The 20,756-nt window shown below is 37.9% G+C and overlaps 1 protein-coding gene across 2 annotated transcripts in view; it reads left to right on the top strand.

Annotated features, from left to right (window-relative positions):
* The window catches only part of LOC129779100 (protein turtle), a 111,778-nt gene extending 96,349 nt beyond the window's left edge, over positions 1-15,429 (top strand). For both annotated transcript variants that reach the window (XM_055786371.1, XM_055786370.1), the window contains exons 11-12: positions 8,274-8,340; positions 8,578-15,429. In XM_055786371.1, the coding sequence (XP_055642346.1) occupies positions 8,274-8,340; positions 8,578-10,132 (1,622 nt within the window). In that variant the 3' untranslated portion in view covers positions 10,133-15,429. The remainder of the gene's footprint in view (positions 1-8,273; positions 8,341-8,577) is intronic.
* The last annotated feature ends 5,327 nt before the right edge of the window (positions 15,430-20,756 follow it).

The raw sequence follows: 20,756 nt of genomic DNA, 5'->3' as shown, positions 1-20,756 counted from the left end.
ATAGTTCGGAGAATTTTCAGAGGGTATTAATAGCGTATTAAGATATTTTATTATTTTTCAAATCCTTATAGACCATTCTGCATTGAGTGTCTAGATGGCATCCAAAGTGCTCGCGTGGAAGCATTACATCAGAAAACTCACGATTCATAGATTCCCAACTATGAAATCGAGCTCAAATCTCAACTATGAAAGTTGAACATTTCTTGAGACCAGTTTTTGCATGAAATTGATCCCAATTCAAAAGTACGCTACATAGAACAATCAATTCTCACTCCCGACATTCTTCCAAAAATGGAAGTAAAAGTGACGAACCAGCCAAATGAGTTGAAAGTCACTATAATACAGATAACAAAAAATTTAATTGAATTCATTTGAAAGATGAGAAAATTTTCCATAATATTCTGTTGTAAAACATTTTAAATAGTGAAAGATAACAATAGGAATAACATTGTGGTGTCGAGGAAGGAATTGTAGAAGGATTGGAGAGCTTTAATTTTGTTGATAGAAACAATCGAGTTTATCATCAAAAAATAATAAAACCCTTAAAAAACGAAAAATTTTAAGTATTTTTCGACTTCTAAAAGGCACTTCAATCAATCAATTCAAATGTTTTACAACTGCAATCTGTGCGAAATTTTTTGAAAAAAATATAATACTGGGTCAATTGATTCAAGTTTGACGACTAGTGGTGCATGGATCGTTTCAAGCAAATGAAATATTAATTCCTAGAAATTGACGGGATTCTAATACAGGTAGGACTCGATTATATACAGACTCGATTATATACGGACTCGATTATATGTGATTCGATTATATACAATTATAGACCTGATTATATACAGTTTGGAAAAAAATATTTTTTTTTATATTTCAAATATGACTTATTTCAAGAAGAAATGTAACCTTTCAACGTTAAAATGCAATTTAAGTGGCTATTACATGTGGTGTAAACAGTGGGGTAAAAATCGTGTTTTTTGAAGATTTTGCTTGAATTTTCACCAAGAATAGTTTATATCGATATTGCAGTCTAATTAAGAAAGATAGAAGTTGGGTGTCAAAGAAAAAATTGTAAGGTGGTTGAAGAGCTTCAATTTAATCGATAGAAACAATCTAGTTCAATATAAATTTTTACGATGAAATTAATAATAAAATATTACAAATTATAAAAATTACTTTTAAGTTTTTCACTTACCTTAAAAGGAGATGAATCAAAAACCAAATTGAATAAAAATATTCAAAAAATGAAAAATACATTCGTAAAAAAACGAATAAAAACAATTTTTTTTTGACTCGATTATATACAGGATTCGATTATATACGAAAAGAAATCAAAAACTGTATATAATCGAGTCCGCGCTGTACTTTGAAAAATTCTAACTTTTCGAGAAAAAATGATTTTACACGAAATTCTGCATGACAAACTATACAGACATTATTATCCTAAGACTAATTGTTCTCGAGAGCTCTATACATGCTCTATAGAAAATTGTATTTGATAAAAAAAAACCATATGTGTAATATCATGGAAACTTAACCATTATGGAATCGTTTATTTTTTGTAGGTTTGAGCTAGGAACGTCTATGTATAGCCCGCAACTATAATAGTTATAGGATCATACACAATATCTCGGTCGCTCACAGTTTACGCGAGTTATCTTAGAATATGGATTTCAGTGAAGGATGATATTACAATGATATTACAGAAGTTCAATGATATATGAAGCACTCTCAGGCAGCTCAATTCGTTTCTTCATAAATACTGAATACTTAAGTTAGGCGGAAAGTTGTGATTATATTAGAAAAAATATTCATTTTTCGTGTCCACGTGGACATAGCCTATACCCCCTGCCCCCTCTCCGTGGACAAGCGTGGACATTTTCATACCCCCTACCCCCCCTAAAATTGTCCACGTGGTATGTGGACAGCCCCTTATGTAAAGCCCGGCCAACCAGGAACGTCAGCGTCGAAGCCGAATGTCCATAACGCCAAAGAAATGAAATACTGAGCATTTCTTGGGATCAATGTGATCTACTGAAACCTGATCAAACGATCAATGGAGGCGTCTACAGGCAAGTTGACGTTGATCAGTTCAAAGCGAGCTATTGGCGAAAACCGTCCAAATTATGCGACCAGACATTAGCCGATAATATTCCATCATGATAACGCTCTGCCTCATGTTGCTGTTCGAGTTGAAAAATAGCGGATGGAGATTCTGGTTTAATCGCCTTATAACCAATACTTTGCCCCTTCTGGGCAACATTTGTTTCGATCCACGAAAAACGCGAGTGGAATTCGTTTTACTTCAGACGATGATATCAAAAATTGGGTGAATTCTTTCTTGGCTTTAAAAGATGAACACTTTTTTGCGATGGAATCCGTGAATTGTCAAAAGATGGAAAAAGTAGTGGCGAGTGGTGTTCAATACTTCGGGGATCGAGTTCGATGAAAATCACAACGTTCTGTACGTAAAATGGCCGCTGTTCTGAATATATCGAAATCAGCAATGCATAATGTGCTCAAGCATGACTTGGGATGTCAAATTTTTATGAAACGTAAAGTTCATGAAATTTCGAAAGCTTAGAAAAAGAAACAGTTTGAAAGAGCAACTTTCCTACTATCATTGCACGGATGAAAGGTTATCTGTCTTGCCACAGTCTCATAATGATCAAAACGACATATTGTGGACCTACAGTTCGAAGAATTTCCCAGATAGTGACAGAAAGATCCACTTTGGCCTACACTGTTTGTCTGGAGGTCAAATATTTGACGCTTTTTGACAGATAAAGTTTGGATTAAAATCCATACAAACGCTATTTTGTTTGCTACTCTGGAAAAAACATGGGGTAACCTCACCATGTATCGACAGGTTCGAAATATTTTAGGCATCCAATAACTGAATTTTTGCTTGTCGTCTTTTGTGTTGAATATATTGCATCAGTACAAGTTGAGCAAATTTTATCTGTCACTAGCTGACCCGGCAAACTTCGTCCCGCCCAAAATTTGTTTATAGTTATCAATACCTTCATTCATGTTTTTTACTAAGGGCAAGTTCATGGGTCAAATCGCAAAACTGTTCATTGATTGATCTTCTAGTCGACCCCCTTTGAATTTATCTTTTATTATAAAATTCCTAGTACTTCTACTAAAACTTATCATTATAATATCAGATTATTTTCTGACACAATTTTCGTTAAAAATTTTTCAACCACTTGCAAATAACATGTTTCTCCGTTACATGGAATAAATGTTTGATACAGAAAATATGATAGAATAAAGACAGCCCTAAATCAGACAATTCCTTCCTCGAGTTTTGCTTATATCAACATATTCGGCAATCCATTTTTATTGGTATAGATAGAAGAAGATAAAGATATTTCGTTAGCGCAAACATCAAATGGACTAACAATGCCATTATGTAATTGTAGAACATATGGGAATTTAATTTTCCGAATTTTGCCTTTTTTCTACAGACTTTTTCGAAAATTTTCAATTGTCATGTTTGATTGGAATATTTTTGGTTCAAATATGTGTAATATTTTTATGGGACCCCCTCTCCATTCCAGAGGAGGGAGGGGTGTCATAACATCACAGAAACATTTCCAAACTCAAACCCAAATAACCCTCACATCCCAAATTGTGCTTGATTAGTTCTCGAGTTATGCAGAAACTGGTGTTTCATTTGTATGGCAGCCCCCCCCCCCTCTTAGAGAGAGGGGAGGAGTGTCTAACCACCATAGAAACATTTATTGCAGCCTAAAACACCTACATGCCAAATTTGGTTTCATTTTCATGATTAACTCTTGAGTAATGCAGAAATTTGTGTATCATTTGTATGGCAGCCCCCCCCCCAGAGAGAGGGGAGGAGTGTCTAACCACCATAGAAACCTTTTTTGCACCCTAAAACATCCATATGTCTAATTTGGTTTCATTTTCATGATTAATTCTCAAGTAATGCAGAAATTCGTGTTTCATTTGTGTGGCAGCCCCCCTCACAGAGACGGGCGGAGTGTCTAACCACCATTTATTGCACTCTAAAACCTCCATATAACTAATTTGGTTGCATTTGCTTGCTTAATTCTCGAGTAATACAGAAATTTGTGTTTCATTTGTATGGCAGCCCCCCCCCCCCTCTTAGAGAGAGGGGAGGAGTGTCTAACCACCATAGAAACATTTATTGCAGCCTAAAACACCTACATGCCAAATTTGGTTTCATTTTCATGATTAACTCTTGAGTAATGCAGAAATTTGTGTATCATTTGTATGGCAGCCCCCCCTCAGAGAGAGGGGAGGAGTGTCTAACCACCATAGAAACCTTTTTTGCACCCTAAAACATCCATATGTCTAATTTGGTTTCATTTTCATGATTAATTCTCAAGTAATGCAGAAATTCGTGTTTCATTTGTGTGGCAGCCCCCCTCACAGAGACGGGCGGAGTGTCTAACCACCATTTATTGCACTCTAAAACCTCCATATAACTAATTTGGTTGCATTTGCTTGCTTAATTCTCGAGTAATACAGAAATTTGTGTTTCATTTGTATGGCAGCCCCCCCTCAGAGAGAGGGGAGGAGTGTCTAACCACCATAGAAATATTTATTGCACCCTAAAACCTCCATATGCCTAATTTGGTTTCAATTGCTTGATTAATTCTCGAGCAATGAAGAAATTTGTGTTTTATTTGTATGGCAGCCCCCCCCCCTCAGAGAGGGGTGAGGGGTCTCAAAATATCACGAAAACCTTCCCCGGCCCCCAAAAACCCCTACATACCAATTTTCATGTCGATCGGTTCAGTAGTTTCTGAGTCCATAAGAATCAGACAGACAGACAGAAATCCATTTTTATATATAATATATAGATAAACAATCAAATATTTGGCTTCGATCAAACAGTGTATGAGCACCTTGACAGTTGTTTTTCTTAGTACTCAAGGCACTTTTTCACGCTTTTGGTGCTGTTCTGCACCCACGTCAATTCATGCGGGTAACTGCAGTAGCTGCTGCCAATGTTGGTACTTACGTATTAACTCCACTGTAGCGCTTTTTTTTTGTAGTTTTTCGTAACAAAATTTATTCTGAGATCAAAGTAATGGGGCGAGGATAAGGAACCGAGGTGGTCTCAAGCCGCGGATGTGACGCAATCGTGCCATCTGAAGCGGCGGCCTTTCACAATCAAACCTGTGATTCACCGATTTATTTCCATTCCAGTGTCGATTGACAATTACTTCTTTTTGCTTGCAGTTGCGTATCTAGTTTTGCTTGCAGTTGTCTATTGAAGCGAAATGGAAGACGGCACTAGCAAAAAACAAAAACTCAATGACGAAAAAACCAAATGGTTCGAAATTTGCTTTTTCTACCGACCTGAAGAGTTCAATCTGAACGTTATTATGGGTCGAAACATTCGTCAAAAATGGACAAGTACTTTTGGCAGAGTCTGTGCTGAAAAAAATGAGTTAACAGGAAGAATTTTCTAAGAAAGTAATGACAGAAAGCACCGATATCCTTAACGCACCGCGTTAGCAGAAATGCTATCCTCCGTTGAAGAAGATTTGGTGCAGTTTGAGATGGAGCTACTGATTTGTGTGGCAAGTTTAGTTTTGATTTCGCTTTCCACATTCCATATTAATATTGACTGTGTACCTTAGCAAAGAACGAAGGTGTTATTGCTCAGGAGAATTTCTGTGCAATAGGTAGGGTTCAAGTGGACGCACAGTATGGCGACATTCCATCTTTCACTCAAAACCGGGTTAGAATTCCAAAAACGTGGAATGTATAGCAGATTTAGCTTTCCTAACGTACATCACAAGCCATCTGAACCATTTGAACTTGGGCCTGCAAGGTAAATCAGTTCACAACTCAACCAGATAAAAAAATGGAAATAAACTCATGTTGTTCGAACAACAAATGAAAAAATTTAATTTTGCCCATTTTATGACACTGAGAATTTCCTAAGTATCGCCAACTAGAAAATACGTTGACGTACGTCAGGCGATGAAGGGTGATTTTTCTAGCAGATTTGAGAACAAAGCAGAATTCTCCAAACTTTTTCTATTTCATTCAGTTTCCTTGACGAATATGCCCTCTTAAAAAATGCAGATGAACCTCATTGAAATGCAGTGTGATTTAGAACTGCGTGACAAATTTGATAACCATGATATTTTGGATTTCTTCTCTAAATTTGTTCCAGAACTACGAGGTCTGTTCAAAAAGTATCGCGACTTTCTAAATTACGTTGGTTACGTATATTCGATTCTAGATTTTTTGTGGCATTATATTGGTACTCATGTCTCATGTCTCAGTCTCAGTCAGTCACAGACATGAGTACCAACATAATGCCACAAAAAAAATCTAAAATCGAATATACGTAATCCGCGTAAATTCGAAAGTTGCGATACTTTTTGAACAAACCTCATATGAAAACATGCGCTCCTTATTGCTTCTCTAATTGGCCCGCGGTTATGATGGAAAATCTGATTCGGCCCGCATTATGCCTATACCTGGCCACCACCGCTGTAGACCATCCCAAAATTTGTCAATGAAGGGTAGCATCTTTCGTTATGGTCTTGGTTTTCACATTATCTGAGAAATGGTGTACACGACCTTACAGAAGAATGGTTTAATGATTCATATTTTGATATTGCATAGTCTCCACGCTGAAATATCTAGTTTTTCGTGCTTGTACCTCATTTTAAGTCCTTTGTTGTGTTATCCGCGATTTTCGTTATTCGTGGTGACCCTGTCGAACTATTCTGTAGATAATCGGAGTTCTACGGTATGGTGAAGGAGATATTTACCATTTTTGCAATGCGTGCGGACCTCGGTCGATAACTACCCGGTTTTCGTGAACATGATCCAACAAAAAGAGAACGTTTCACGATTTAAACGGTAGTCGAATGGCATCTTACCATCAACGCGATCTGCTTTGGATATTTTCTCGCGAGAAGCAAACTAGCCCATTTCCTCTTTGCAGTTCAGTTCTTATTTTGAAGGGACTTTAACTCGAAGGTCATTCGTCCCCATTTCTTCTTTGCGTACATTTTACCGATAGAGCGTATGTTGACAGATGATGTTCAAAGATTTTTTTATGGGACATACTGTAATCTGATGAGGTTTGCCAAGGTTTTCACAACGAACGGTTCATTTTCTGAGGCATTTGTTCTTGTATTCCCATCGACAAAAATGAATGCATCAGGAAAAGCGTGTCGGGAGGTTGTTCAGTGGTATCGTTCCACTACTTAAGCAATTGCCCTAATTTTGCCCAGTAGAAAAAAAGTTGTTTGCCAGTCTTCTTGGTAAAATAGCTCGGACACTGCATTTATGTCCAGATTCTGAGAAAAAGGTGCCAAAGAGTTGATAGTACAGGTGTGCAACGTTGCATAGCGGGTCATAAGGGTAGTGCGCAGTTGTATAAGGAATGAAGAGAATAATTTTATTTTTTTTAAATGCAATAAAATATATAGCACTTATATCTCGGGTATGGAATGATCTTAAAAACGTTAATCAATCAAAACAGTTTAACGATTTTCAGATTATTACATACCCGAGCGAGATATAAATGCTTTCTTCCAAGTGGATTCTAAATCATTTTTCGTTTGGCAAAACCTTGCTAATTTTTCGATAAAATTAGGGTGCCCTGGTCCTTTTGCGCGAATATTTTCATGCGAAAGGTAGAGAATTCAAAGAGTGTTATTACTTTCTTGGGAAGTCTGTTTTACGCTAAGAAAAAGATGTTAAAAATTTCGTTGATCAAGGAACGATTGATTTGATCCGTCGTAGGATAAGATGCTCGGTGCTTTTATTACAATACACCGCGAAATATCGCCCAACACACCCTTTAACAAAAATGTTATTTTCTATTCGTTTTTGAGCAAAACATTTTAACGCTTGATTGTAGTTTTTATTTCTCATTAGTTTTGTTAGTTTAACTTGAATTCATTATTCTTAGTTTGTATTATACTTTGAATGTTATCTTGTACACATCACATTTCACATATCGTATACCCCGGTAAGTTCATTCCCACGATCTGCACATTTAGTTCCAAAGATTGAAATTTGATTGCAAAAGCCAAAGCAAAAACGCCAAAAAAAGAATATTGACATGCGCAGTTCAAAAAATGGGTATACGCCTTGATGAGTGCCGTCTCACCGATTCCACTCTTGTGAAGCGAGCAATGATCATATCTTGGCTCGTTGCGAATGCGGCTTCCGCTCATCGCAACGAGAAAAGAATGGCTCGGTATTACCACCACCGTTAACGTGTAGAAATTATCCGATTACAGAACTCAACATGGTAACAGCGCGAATCACGGACCGGAATGCCCTAAGCCAGCCGGTGCCTTTGAGGAGGTGAGTTTCTAGCTATGATGCCAACTGCTATTTTACTCTCTAGTATGACTAACCATTTCGACCGCCCTAGCTAACATTTATTCCTCTTTTCTTATTATGCTCCCTCTCGAATAAAAAATCCAAATGATTCGTTGAAAAAGTTAGAGCTAAAGGTAACAACACATCTATTTGCTTTGAAACAAATGAAATCTCTAAATAAAACGTGGTCTAATTTTTGTATTTCTGAAACCCCCGCAGATATTTACAAAGAGAAAGCAAAGTTAGCAGACTACCCGGCTTGAGTATCCTGATTGCCATTCTTCACTGGATTTGGCCACCAGGGAGATGTCAGAACTGTGACAGCATCTATTCGAATAAATTTTCCGGAGACAGTGGGAAAAATCTCGACCAGATCCATCGTTCACCGGACGGACGATTTGTGCTACCCCAGGATGCTGTCGATGGGATCGTATCGTTGAGAAATAGTATTGTTTCATACTATAGCAGTAGTGATGACGGGGGTTTTCTACCGAAGAGGTTGTCGTTGACGAGAGCGTCGTGGAGGAAACCACTGGTGACCTGCCCAAGTCAGTTAAGTTTACGTACTGAGGATGGTTTCGCAGTGGCTGAGCCACATCAGCCACCACAATCTTTATACACCAATACGATGCTGGATAATTTGCATCTCAATACAATTAGTTCCAGTGTACCTGCCACAATGGTGACGCAGTCGCTCTATACGACTCCTTCTAGAGTTTCCAAGGTGATAGCCAGCTCACCAGCAACCTCAAGCCCACAAGTCGTTAACTCGCCATGGTCACCGCTTTATTTTAGTGATCTCAGTTCCGTACATCATCTCAGTTCAGCGGATCGATCGTATCCGACACCACAGAGCGCTGCATCTATGCCCCGTTACCATTATAACAGTGAACTACCAATCCTGAGTGGTTTACAGAACAGTTCGCGACAGCTGTCGCACAGTTTTATCCCAGTTCACGTGCCCTCTTCGAGGCACTATCAACAGAACATTTATCAAAATGTACCTTTTCATAATCACACGTACGGCAATAGGCCGAAGTTCTCACGATACCATCCACGGCTGATGCCAAGGAGCTTGACGAGGGCAATACCAGAACTACGATCTCCAATTTTGAACCTCAACCTGAGTACAACCCCTCTGAGCGCAGCACTGGAAGTCTCTCCGCAGAGTTACTCCAGTTCCAGTGGTTTCGGCAGTAAAAACACTTCCAACAACACCCAGCATAACACTAGCTTCCAAGTGAGCAACAATCTGCTGAGAGAATGGCGCTATCTGCCGCCATATCGACCACCACCTCCCCCTCCGAGCTTGCATCACGCCGCGCCACTGTCATTTGCAGGAGGGCGGTTCGATCATCCACCCTACTCGATGTCCCACTGGTTGGAGCTCATCACAAGGCTGAACATCGCCTCGGAGAAGGCCAATATCAATAATGCGGCGGATGTGGGCAGCGTCGATGGTCATTACGAGTTCGATCCTTCGACACCCACTCCGACGGCTTCTACACCGACGGGAATCATGAGGGACGACTTCCTGATGACACTTCCATCGACCTCGAATGATCTACTGTGGAACGCAGCCGGATTGTCGCTAACAGGAACCAATCCTGGTGCGATGACTTTGGGTGGTGGTGGTGTTGGTCGAAAGCGTGGCCAGTCCCGTTACGATAATATCGACGAAAGGGTCCAGTCCATGAAGGAGGAATTCTACGAGTGGAGGAAACGACAGCAGCAGCATCATGGCAGGATCATCGAGCTGGAAAGTTCTTGCTGACAAGAAGGGGAGGGGGAACATAGTAAGTTAATAAGAGGAAGGACTCCGCAAAGGCATTTTAGGGTGTCCTATTTCCCAAATCAATCGCGCTGATTGTGTGCTTAAATACAAGACTCGACTTATCCAATAACTATAGCAATATCTAATTAACTGAGTGCGATTTCCTGGAAGAGCGCGCAGATTATAATTAATTACGATTACCAGTGATGAGAGCAGCAACGCGCGCACGCAAAGGTCGACTCGAGGCAAAGAATTAAACACACGTGTTAAAGAATTTTATAATAGTTATGTAAAAAAAATTGAATGATTGTGATTTAAGTAGACATTGAACAAACAAAACAAAACAAAAAAAATAGCTGTGAATGATAGGTCGAATTTCGTAAGAAGCGAAATAAAAAGGGAAGGAACTGGTGTAAAAGAAGCAGCGTTATGATAAAAACCAATCTAGGAAATAACAATGAATCATGCACGCCATAATCGAATACTTGCAGCAAAAGTAAAACAGACACAGACACAAAAAACACACTTGAAAGTCGGTAATCTTAGCAAATTGTTTCTCACGAAAATGGAAAACCTGGAAAAAAAGAGGTGGAGAGCACATTGATGAGGGGAGCCCAGACGGAAGGACGGGAGGAACTCTGTTCTCATGGTTTTATCGGAAATCGAAGGGGAAGGAAGAATAAGGAAGGGTACTTGGCCTCACGCACGCATTCCTCGTTAGACTAAGTAGACACAAGAGATCTTTCCGATTGATGGAGGTATTGTTACGATGTCGGCAGGTAGCGTTTCGATTACTGTAGTAACGTTACTTTTGGTTCGAAGGCAAAATATAACGATTTTTTTGTATGTTTGGTTTGATTACTTTTTACTAAAATTTCTGTGGGAAATTTTTTTGAAATGGTAACCATACAGTCGGAATCTACAGTGGGATTCGATTGATTCGACTGAATTTATTTCACTCCTTAAGATAATGACAGAAACAATGGATTCATTTTGGCAGTTTACTAATTTCTTCCTGCCTGGGATAAACGCAACATCAGCCAATTGGAGACATTATATTAATAGAAATAAAACAAATCAAGTATCTCAACTAAGTGATTCCACTCCAATCCGTAGTTGGAACGGCATGTAATAATCACCACGTCAGAATAACTCCAACACAATTCCTTCGCCATCACGTAATTTACTTCTCAAATTGATGGAAAGTTCTTTCAACGTTCGCAAGTCATGGCGTGACTCAGACCGTAATTTCCCAAAAATTAAGGCGACCAAACACTGAAGCTTAAAGCCTCTATAATAGAAACAATCAATCAGAAATTATCCAGTACATATAAGTATACCAGTCGATTTATTGGACCATCTTGCAATTTTGGTCAAAACATTGAGAAAAAAATGAAGACCTTTTTGAATTAGGTTCTTTCAAAGTTTTAAGTATATAAATTTCTATAAAAAAAACTAGTGAAATCAATATGGTAACGGTAATTCGCAGACAGTCACGAGCTGTAAATTCAAACGTTTTCTGTTAACGTTATGAGATCCGGTAGGGAATTCGAGACGGAATAAATAGCGAAGGGTAGGGGAAGTAGGGGTAAGACGGACAGGTTTGAAATTTCGATTATATCATTAAAAACTTATGTTTTTCAAAACTTAACTGGAGTATTTGCAGTTCAATATACTGTTTTTCGAATGAATCGGTGAAAGGTTTCATAAAAATGTGTTTTCCATTTTTTTCACTGAAATGAAAACAGACCGAGAAGCTGGGCTTTTTCTTGAGGCGAAGGTATAACGGACACATGATGGGAAGAATATGGACTGGTAAAATAATACGCGAGGCGTAGAAGTTTATCTATCGCGATTATTTCAGCGATGTCCTGAATTCATTTCGAATGTTGAAAAACTGAATTAAATCACGTAGAAGTGTTATTTATCATATCACGGAACATGTTCATCCTATAAATCCGAAACCCGTCAAGTGTTGTTTATTTATTCCATTAGTGTTTTATAAAATGGAGATTTTTTAATAAAACTTGTTATATGCAAATCAATCTGGACATTTCTTGAAAACCCATCTACAATAATGTAAAATAAGTACAGATAGGCACATTTGCTTAGATCGGCGAATTTGAAATAAGAGTAGGGGTTTGGGCAAGTTTATAGTCTCGATTTTATGAGAAGAGACGAATGAATGTATTCAATTCCCGTGATTGTATAAAATTGACTTAATTTAAAATGGACATTTAAAATGAGGAAAATAGATTCATATTTTCAAGCAGATTTGGAGCCAAGGTCAATAAATAAAGACGCTACATCCCTATTGAATTGAAAAGAGCCAATATATTCTGACATTCTCAGTTTGTGATCTCCAGAGACAGTTCCAATTGAAGATTTTTCACCTTTCACATTTTAGAACGAAAACACGCCAAAGCAGCAAAGTGATAACCAACCGATTTGTACATATTTCAATTGATATTGGTTGACTTTCGAATGAACGTAATTCAAAAATTGTTCCCACGATCCTTTAGAGATTGCGGCCAGGGTTGCAGGATGGTTCAACGAATCGATTGGTACACACCGAATTCAAGGGGAGCTTTCTTTCAAAAATGATGATCTAGGGAGCACCGTGCGAAAGCGACAAGAAACATCTTTCCGTCACTTCCATTCTCCGTACACAGAACCTCAAATGAATCAAGAATTAAGGCGGAAGTGAGCAAGTGAACTCTTTCAGTGGACCTGACTCGTACGTTCTGTCTCTAGGAATCACTAAAACACGGCACCCAGCTTCACTGCGGCTGCCGGAATTTCATTCTTCCGCACTCCGTTCGCTGTTCACAGAACCAAACATACACACACGCCGCCCTCAGAACAGAAACAGCGCGATCAAATCTGAAATGAGTGAATCTTACGAGATCAACACAAGCAACACGTAAAAAACGTAAAATAAGTAGGCATAATATCAATATTTAATGTTCTTGAAAACCAACAATATTCACAACACAAATATATACAACAAGGAAAGAAAAAAACACATAATAATAATTGAAGAAGTAAGATAATTTTAATAAAATTCAAACCAATTTCCCGCAGTGGTGGGAGTGGGGGGTGACTGGGAGAGGGATTCCATTGGTTGAAATGACTAACGCACAGCTTCGGATCAAGCATGGTATCCCCCTCTCTCTCTCTGCTTTCCATCGGCGGTGAAACACATTCATTCTAAATTAGGCGAAGGCACGAAACAGATAAACATGGAACCCAAGAAAAGGAGAAAACAAAAATTCGATATTGAATACATTAATAAATTATAAGTAAGTACTAAAAGAAATAAACACTAAGAACGAAAATTCAAGAAGAAGAAAAACGAAGTGATTAGGTATAGTAATTTTCTGGTGCAGAAAATAGAAACCGCACCGCGAATATTCACACTGTGTGGAATAACGCAAGAATGAATTATAGTTTAATGATTATTTTACTTGAGATCAGATCTTATCATAAGCGACGTAGTTGATAAGTAAATGAAAAAGCAGTAAACTCTAGTAGAGAATAGACGATCTAAGGAAGAAAACAAAACAAGAAAAAAACGAAAATCAATGAGATTAGCATTTTTTTGTTTCGCTGTAAAATACAATTGACGAAGAGTATGTTTTCTTTTTGTTATCTTCCGTTTATATACATTCATTTGGAATGTCATTTATGCTTGTTAATTTTTGATTAACAATACATTTTTTTCCTTTAGTGTGGAAGTTATATTCGGTTCCGTACATATAATCTTGTAAGATAGATTATTCTGCGCAGATAAAGTCTGATTATTGAATCTCTTATTATTGTGTGTGCGAAGGTACATTCCAAAGATTGTTTTAGTATATATAAATTCACTATTTCTAACAGACAACTCACGTTCAGTAACTTTCTTGAATCGTTCACAAGAAAACTAGAACAAATTTTCGAATATATAAGTATATAAATCCTGTTGGTAGTTATAATTAATCTTATAATTCTTATCAAAATCTTATTGAGATTGAAGGTAATGAGAAAGATTGTCACAATTGAATGCTAAATAAGTAAGCACACATTCAGACAAATAAAAAAGCAACACAACAATACAGAAATCAACCACAAAAGTCATGCTGTCACAATTGAACAAAAAACTAAAGTTCCACACGAGGCATTTGATTTTGGTTTGTGTGGAATTGTTTTCGCTCGATTGTTAATTACAGTAGATATACACATCCACTTTCTTCATTTCTTTTCTCGTCCCATTTCCACCAAATTTACACACACTAACCGATTGCCGTACGAGCAAGCGGTGCAAACTGGTTTCAGTAATGATGACTAGAAAAATCCAAAAAAAGGAGAAACGATCGAAACAGCAGCAACAAAATTCCCTATTAACGTAAGACAAGTAGTGCTACTCACACAAAACCACACACTCCCACGCAAGCTATAGTATTTGGGGAAACAAAATACAGAAAAAAAAATCAACCAAAATAATGCGAAATTCTAGAACACACGTAAATCTGAAACTCAAGAAAAAAACCGTAGTCTCGAGTCACAAGACGACGCAAAAAAAACAATGTAAATAGTTTTTGTTCCGATTTCAATTATTTCTCTGAAGCAAACAAGCAAACACTTTCTCTTACTCTATCTCTAGAGCAAACACAAACAAATAAAATAAAACACAGAAACAAAAGAAAAATGAAAGTGAAAACACACAGAGAGGGAGACATTCCATTAGCTTCTAGTTTGTATCGAGTAAGAATTAGAAATGAAAAAAAAACAAATAAACCACATAAAAAGTACGAAAGTAAGAAAAAGGGTTCGAGTCGAATTTCCGAAGGAAAATGCAACATGCGAACTCGGGGAAAGTGTAAACAACAGCGCAAGGCGACAAATATTGTTTCCGAGAGGATCATTTTTCGGTATCATAAATACCCGGGCAATCTTTTGTAAGATTCGACAAGAAAACAGGAAACCTCGACTTCTCATTCTGTTTATGTAGAATAGCAATGGCAATCGTTGCTTAATGTAAGTTTATAAGTAGGAAAAAAAACAAACAAACAAACAAAAAATATGGAAACGAGGCAAATTACACGATGCAAATCTTTTCCGCGGTTTTATTTTTAAGCAGAGAATAACAAATATTATAGAAACGAGATTGACTATTTATTACAGTTAAGTTTCTTTATTTATTCTATTCGATTTGGATTTTTTTCTCGAATATTATTATTTTTTATTTCGAAGGTTAGTTTGTACATTTCAAAATGCGTATGATTTTTACAAAAGTGAATAAAACATAAAAATTACCATTGCTTCGATCCGTTATCCGAACTCCCGTGAGCGATGAGATGCGTTATAGGAATAAAACAGCATTGTCAACCAAGTTCTTCATTGAGTTGAATGAAACCGGAATTAGATATCACCGAAAGCCCGATTTATAGAACCAGGGGTAGGTTTTATCTGTGATGCACCCGCAAAGTTGACGTAGGACTACCAGTGGCTTAGTAATCATTTGTTTCTAGTTGTATTTGAATCAATGCTCAATGAATGAATGTTTGGAATAACTTCCGAGGTTCAGGTAAGTACAAGCATAGAGCTTCTTTCGTGCATGTTCTGCGGATGAATTATGAGGTGTAAAATTTTGCACATCTGTTCAACACTGTAGCAAAATAGAAACAGGATTGGCCAGACCTAACATAATTGGCATATTGAACAATTATGATACACTTTGTCCAACTTCTACCTGATTATATTTCGTTGCAACACAAACAGTTAGAATTTCAACATGATACTTTGTTTACCAAACATGACGAATTGTCACCCGAGTAACATTTGAATTGAATTGTGGCTTTATTTGCATAAGCGATTTTGAAGTATTCGAAGTTATTCTTGCTATTTTCCTGTTATCCCGGTCAGAGAGCTTCGATTTACGTGAAGCTCTCTCTTCCTTACCGTATTCATAACACTTCCTTCAACCAGTAAAGAGATATTCACCCTGTTAACGGCCATATCTGCTTTCGTTCGAACGCTCTGATCCGAATACGTTCGGAGAAGGTGTCATTGGTTTCGTTCGAACCCGGCCGAACGAAAACACATTCGAATGTAAACACTGTTGGTGTTACCTGATGTATTTCGAAATTTCAAACCCAAACCAAGAAGATGAATTGTCAAAATGCAGTAAACAATGAAGTCGCTGTCTACAAAATTATCGCAGTTTAATCAAATCATGGCGCAATATAAATGCAACGAAACGATTGTGATGAGTGGTGACGAAAGTAAAAGTGGAATACAGTTGGAATCCGATGATGGATGAAAATTGAGGTATGTTCAGTTTGTATTAATCTATTCCCTTTGCGGTTATTGAAAATCATAATGATATATTGCAGAAATCCAACGATGGTCAACGCGAGCGTATCAGCTGAAACTACTTTCGATCAGTACGTGTTTATAGAACATTTACCGTCACTGATATGTAAAATGCGTTCCAAATGTCTTGCTCTACCATTAAAAACCCGGTCCAACCCGGAGTTCAGCCTGGCGTTGGGCCCGGTCGAGAAGTTGGTCCACTGTAGTAGTGGCTTGAGACCACCTCGGTTCGTTATTCTCGTTAGATGAGGATTGACTTCAGAATAAATTTCATTACGAAAAAATAGCCATAAAGCAGTTTTCTTTTAAAAAACATGAATAGAAACTAATGCTACCTATGGATAATGGAATTGAAAAGTTAGACGAATTGGTATGAAAATATGGAGAACCGATGAACGTACCGTGAACCGAGAATATCATTTCATAATCAAGACGCATAAAACATGGTACTTGGAAAGGATTTAACAGTTTAGGATAAAAATTGAAAATCATCTATGCAGTTTCAATTTCAGCATGTTGAAATTCCACTAAGCAATCATTACCAATTTTAATTTGTATTGCTCGTATGGCTCGAAACATGGCGATGATGATTGTGGAAAGGTTAAAAACACTAAAGCCATTATCGTTTACCTGTCCAACACCAACGATAAGCAATTCATTTAATCCTTGACGACCAAACGATTTTCCGACAGCAAAATTAAAAATATCAAATTTCCCACTATAATAAAAATAAAAATTAAAAAATGTAAGGGGTTGTATCTAGGACACGACCGCATGTTTCCGACGTAGAACTAAGCAATTATTTTATGCAATCCACTTGTTTTCCACTTCGAATATTATTTTAGAATGCGTCGAAATTTTTGTAATAGATTATGTTCTTTGTTACAAATAAATTTGATGAACGTCCTTGTACGTGTGAAATGATGCCTAGGACTACAAAATATGTGAACGGAAAAATTGTCAAACGATCGTTGTATTTTACATTTCCCTCTGAAATTATTGCACACCTCATGTTTACGTAGTTCTCGAACCGTGAAAGTTAATTCATCTCTGGTACCTGAAATGACGATTTTCCCAGGCTTCTCAGTTTAAAAGTACGTTTTAGGGAAACATTTTGGTCTGCACAACGATAAGCGAGTACAAAGTAATCAACACCAAAAAATACCCCCGACAGGCATGTAATTGCAAAATGATGATGATGATGTTGAATTAAAGAGGCTTTAAACTTTTCAGTTCATTCGCCTCTAGCCTTGAGAAAGGCCTTGGGTTTTTTTTTTTAAATCAAATTTCGCGCATGCTTCCTCTGCTCTCGTTTCCGGTAAATCATGTATATAGTGTAATAATTGTATAACATATGCTGGAAGAGAAGTACGTTAGTAATGGGAGGCATATTTGGTCACCTGGTAGTAGAAATAAGAAATAATTATATCAAACACGCTGAAAGAAAATAAAATGAGAAATGATGTCTAGCCCAGGAAGCTGAAAGTGAATTATATGGTAATTAAAAGATGTTAATTGACTTGTGTGCCATCCACGCAAAATTTGAATTCGTATGTCGGAAAAGAGCCTTTTTTTTACAAAAAATCAAAATCTGTGTATTTTGTTGTGAGTGTGTGTCTAAGTGTGTGTGGGTGTGTTTGGTTTGTGATATCTAACTACATATCTAACTAATTTTTTTTTTGTTTTTTGTTTTTTTTTTATATATATTTATTAATTTTTTTTTTATAAATAAAATGTGTGTGACCTAACATATGTAATACGTTGGTAACACATATATTAGCTCACAAGCATTAGGTGTTAGTATGAATGATGTGGTTAAGTCTGTAACATATAGTAAATAATTGTATAATGGTTAAATAAGCTCCAAAAGATCCGTCTCCTTCAGGAAATGCAGTAATTTGTCCTCCTCCAAGTTATCTCTTGCTAGGGCTGTCCTTGGGTTGTCAGCTATCTGAAACTTAGTTCTCATAAGGTTGTAACGTGGGCAGACAAGTAGAAAATGTTCTACGGTCAGCCTGACGTTACAGGTATTACAAATGGGTGGTTCGGTTTTTTCAACCAAGAACCTGTGCGTTAATTTAGTATGTCCAATACGAAGACGTGATAGACATACTTGAAAAGATCTTTGGTTTCTATCCATCCAAGGATGGGTAGTGTTTTTAATTTTTCTCAAAAAAGTATCTCTGCAGATGTTCCATTCGTTCTCCCAGCACGTCATCAGAGATGAGTTAACCCATCTGATTATATCATCAGATGGGACGCTTGTGCTCCATAGTTCGGATGTTCTCCCTTCTTTGGCTAGGCGATCAGCCTCTTCGTTACCGCGGATTCCACAGTGACCTGGGATCCAGCAGAAGGTGATATCATTTTGGGCAGTTTTCTCTTCAATTGCGAGTACCCATGGATGTTTGCTACTTCCGCTCTCAAGAGCAAGAAGCGCGCTAGCAGAATCGGTGAAAATAACCGTCTTTCTGTTGTGTTCACACTTTGATGTAGCGATAAGAAGTGCCGCTAATTCAGCTGAAAATACCGAACAGATATTTGGGAGTTGGAACTTAACTTGCAGGTTATTAGCAAAAAATGCCGATACCTACTTGTAAACCATCAAAGGATCCATCTGTAAAGATCTTGTGGTGAAAAAGGTATTTACTGTGGATGTGGTTGTTGAAAATGGCCAAAACTATGCTGCTGTTTTCACCAGCTCGCACAGAATTTTTAATTGACCAATCAATCTGAGGTTCCCGTTTATACCATGGTCGAAGGTTAATAATGGGAATTGGTGCAATCGTTGGAAGAGTGGTTCGGCATGTATCCTGCAACCAGTTATTCACTCTCACAAGAGAGGATTCAAATGTTGGATGTTTCTCGAGCGTTCGTATCGCGCGCGTGCTGTAGAATCTCGTGAGGAACAGTTTGAAAGGTAAATTGCCTGACTCAGCGAGTAACGCTTTACTTGGGCTAGTTCTAAAGGCCCCTGAAGCTAGTCTTATTATCTTTTGATAGCTAGGCCTCAGTTCTTCAAGCGTTTTCCAGGTGGCACGGCTGAAGAGTTCAATACCGTAAGTAAGTTTGGAATAGACTAAGCTTCTTCCAATGTTGAAGATAGTTTTGCGGGATCCTGTTCGGCTTCGACCGCTTATAACGCTAACTAAGTTAAGGCGGTTTTTAATGTCCGATATTGTACTCTTTATATGTTTATTGAACGTGAGTTTTTTGTCCACCATTACACCGAGAATTCGTGCAGAATTGACTCGTTTAATGGAACTACCGTTCAGAAGATAAGAACGTAGTTTTTTCCTGTGACGCTTATTGTTGCAGCAATGAAGAACTTGAGATTTTTCAGCTGAGATCCTAAATCCCACGGAATTCGCCCAGTTATTAACAGACGAGATTCCCTCCTGAAGTCTTCTTCTTGCTAGTACTGGGAATGGGTTTTTTGAAATTAGCAGAATATCATCTGCGTATAGCAAAGCGTCAATATTTTGGGGTATGGCATCAAATAATGATTGCATCGCTATCAGGAAAAGAGCAACCGATAGCACAGAACCCTGTGGCACTCCATTTTCTTGCAGTTTACTGGTGGAGGTGACTCCTTCGAGAAGAACTTTGAAGCTACGATTTTGTAGAAAACTGCGAATTATCTCGAACAAATTACCTTCGATACCCCATTGATGGAGTTGGTCCAAGATATTATATCTCCAGGTTGTATCGTAGGCTTTGGATATGTCCAACAGAGCGAGTTCCCCGTGGAGGTGGTCTCGCGTGATCACGTGAAGGTGTTGATCAAGTTGGCTGAAATACGTGTTGGTACCATTGCCTTGACGAAAAGCATGTTGTCGAGGATCCAGGAGATGACGTTCTTCAAGGTTCGTCATCAATCTCCGTTTGATCATTCTCTCGAAGACCTTACCTAGGCAATTGAGAAGGGTGATGGGACGAAAACTAGTGGCTAGTGGTTTTTTCTCCATCGGTTTAGGGATGGGGATGACTAGCCCTTCCTTCCATGAGTCGGGGAAACATTTGCTAGCCCAAAGGTTATTATAAATTTGGAGCAGCGACGTTTTGACGTGGAAAGGTAAATGTTTTAACATGCTGTATTCTATTTCGTCTGGTCCGGCTGATTTGCCTTTGGACTTACTTATGGACCACAACATTTCTTTTATAGAGAACCTGATATTGTAAATATGAGGTTCCCCTGAGTCCGAGGGAAACTCTGTAGTCTCCGCGGCAGTTTTACGAGCTTTGAAGTCGCTTTTGTAGTTGGAGG

Source organism: Toxorhynchites rutilus, chromosome 3, assembly GCF_029784135.1.
Source record: "Toxorhynchites rutilus septentrionalis strain SRP chromosome 3, ASM2978413v1, whole genome shotgun sequence".
Lineage (NCBI taxonomy): Eukaryota > Metazoa > Arthropoda > Insecta > Diptera > Culicidae > Toxorhynchites > Toxorhynchites rutilus.
The sequence above is the reverse complement of the archived record's forward strand: the minus strand, read 5'-3'. Positions and strand labels throughout refer to the sequence as shown.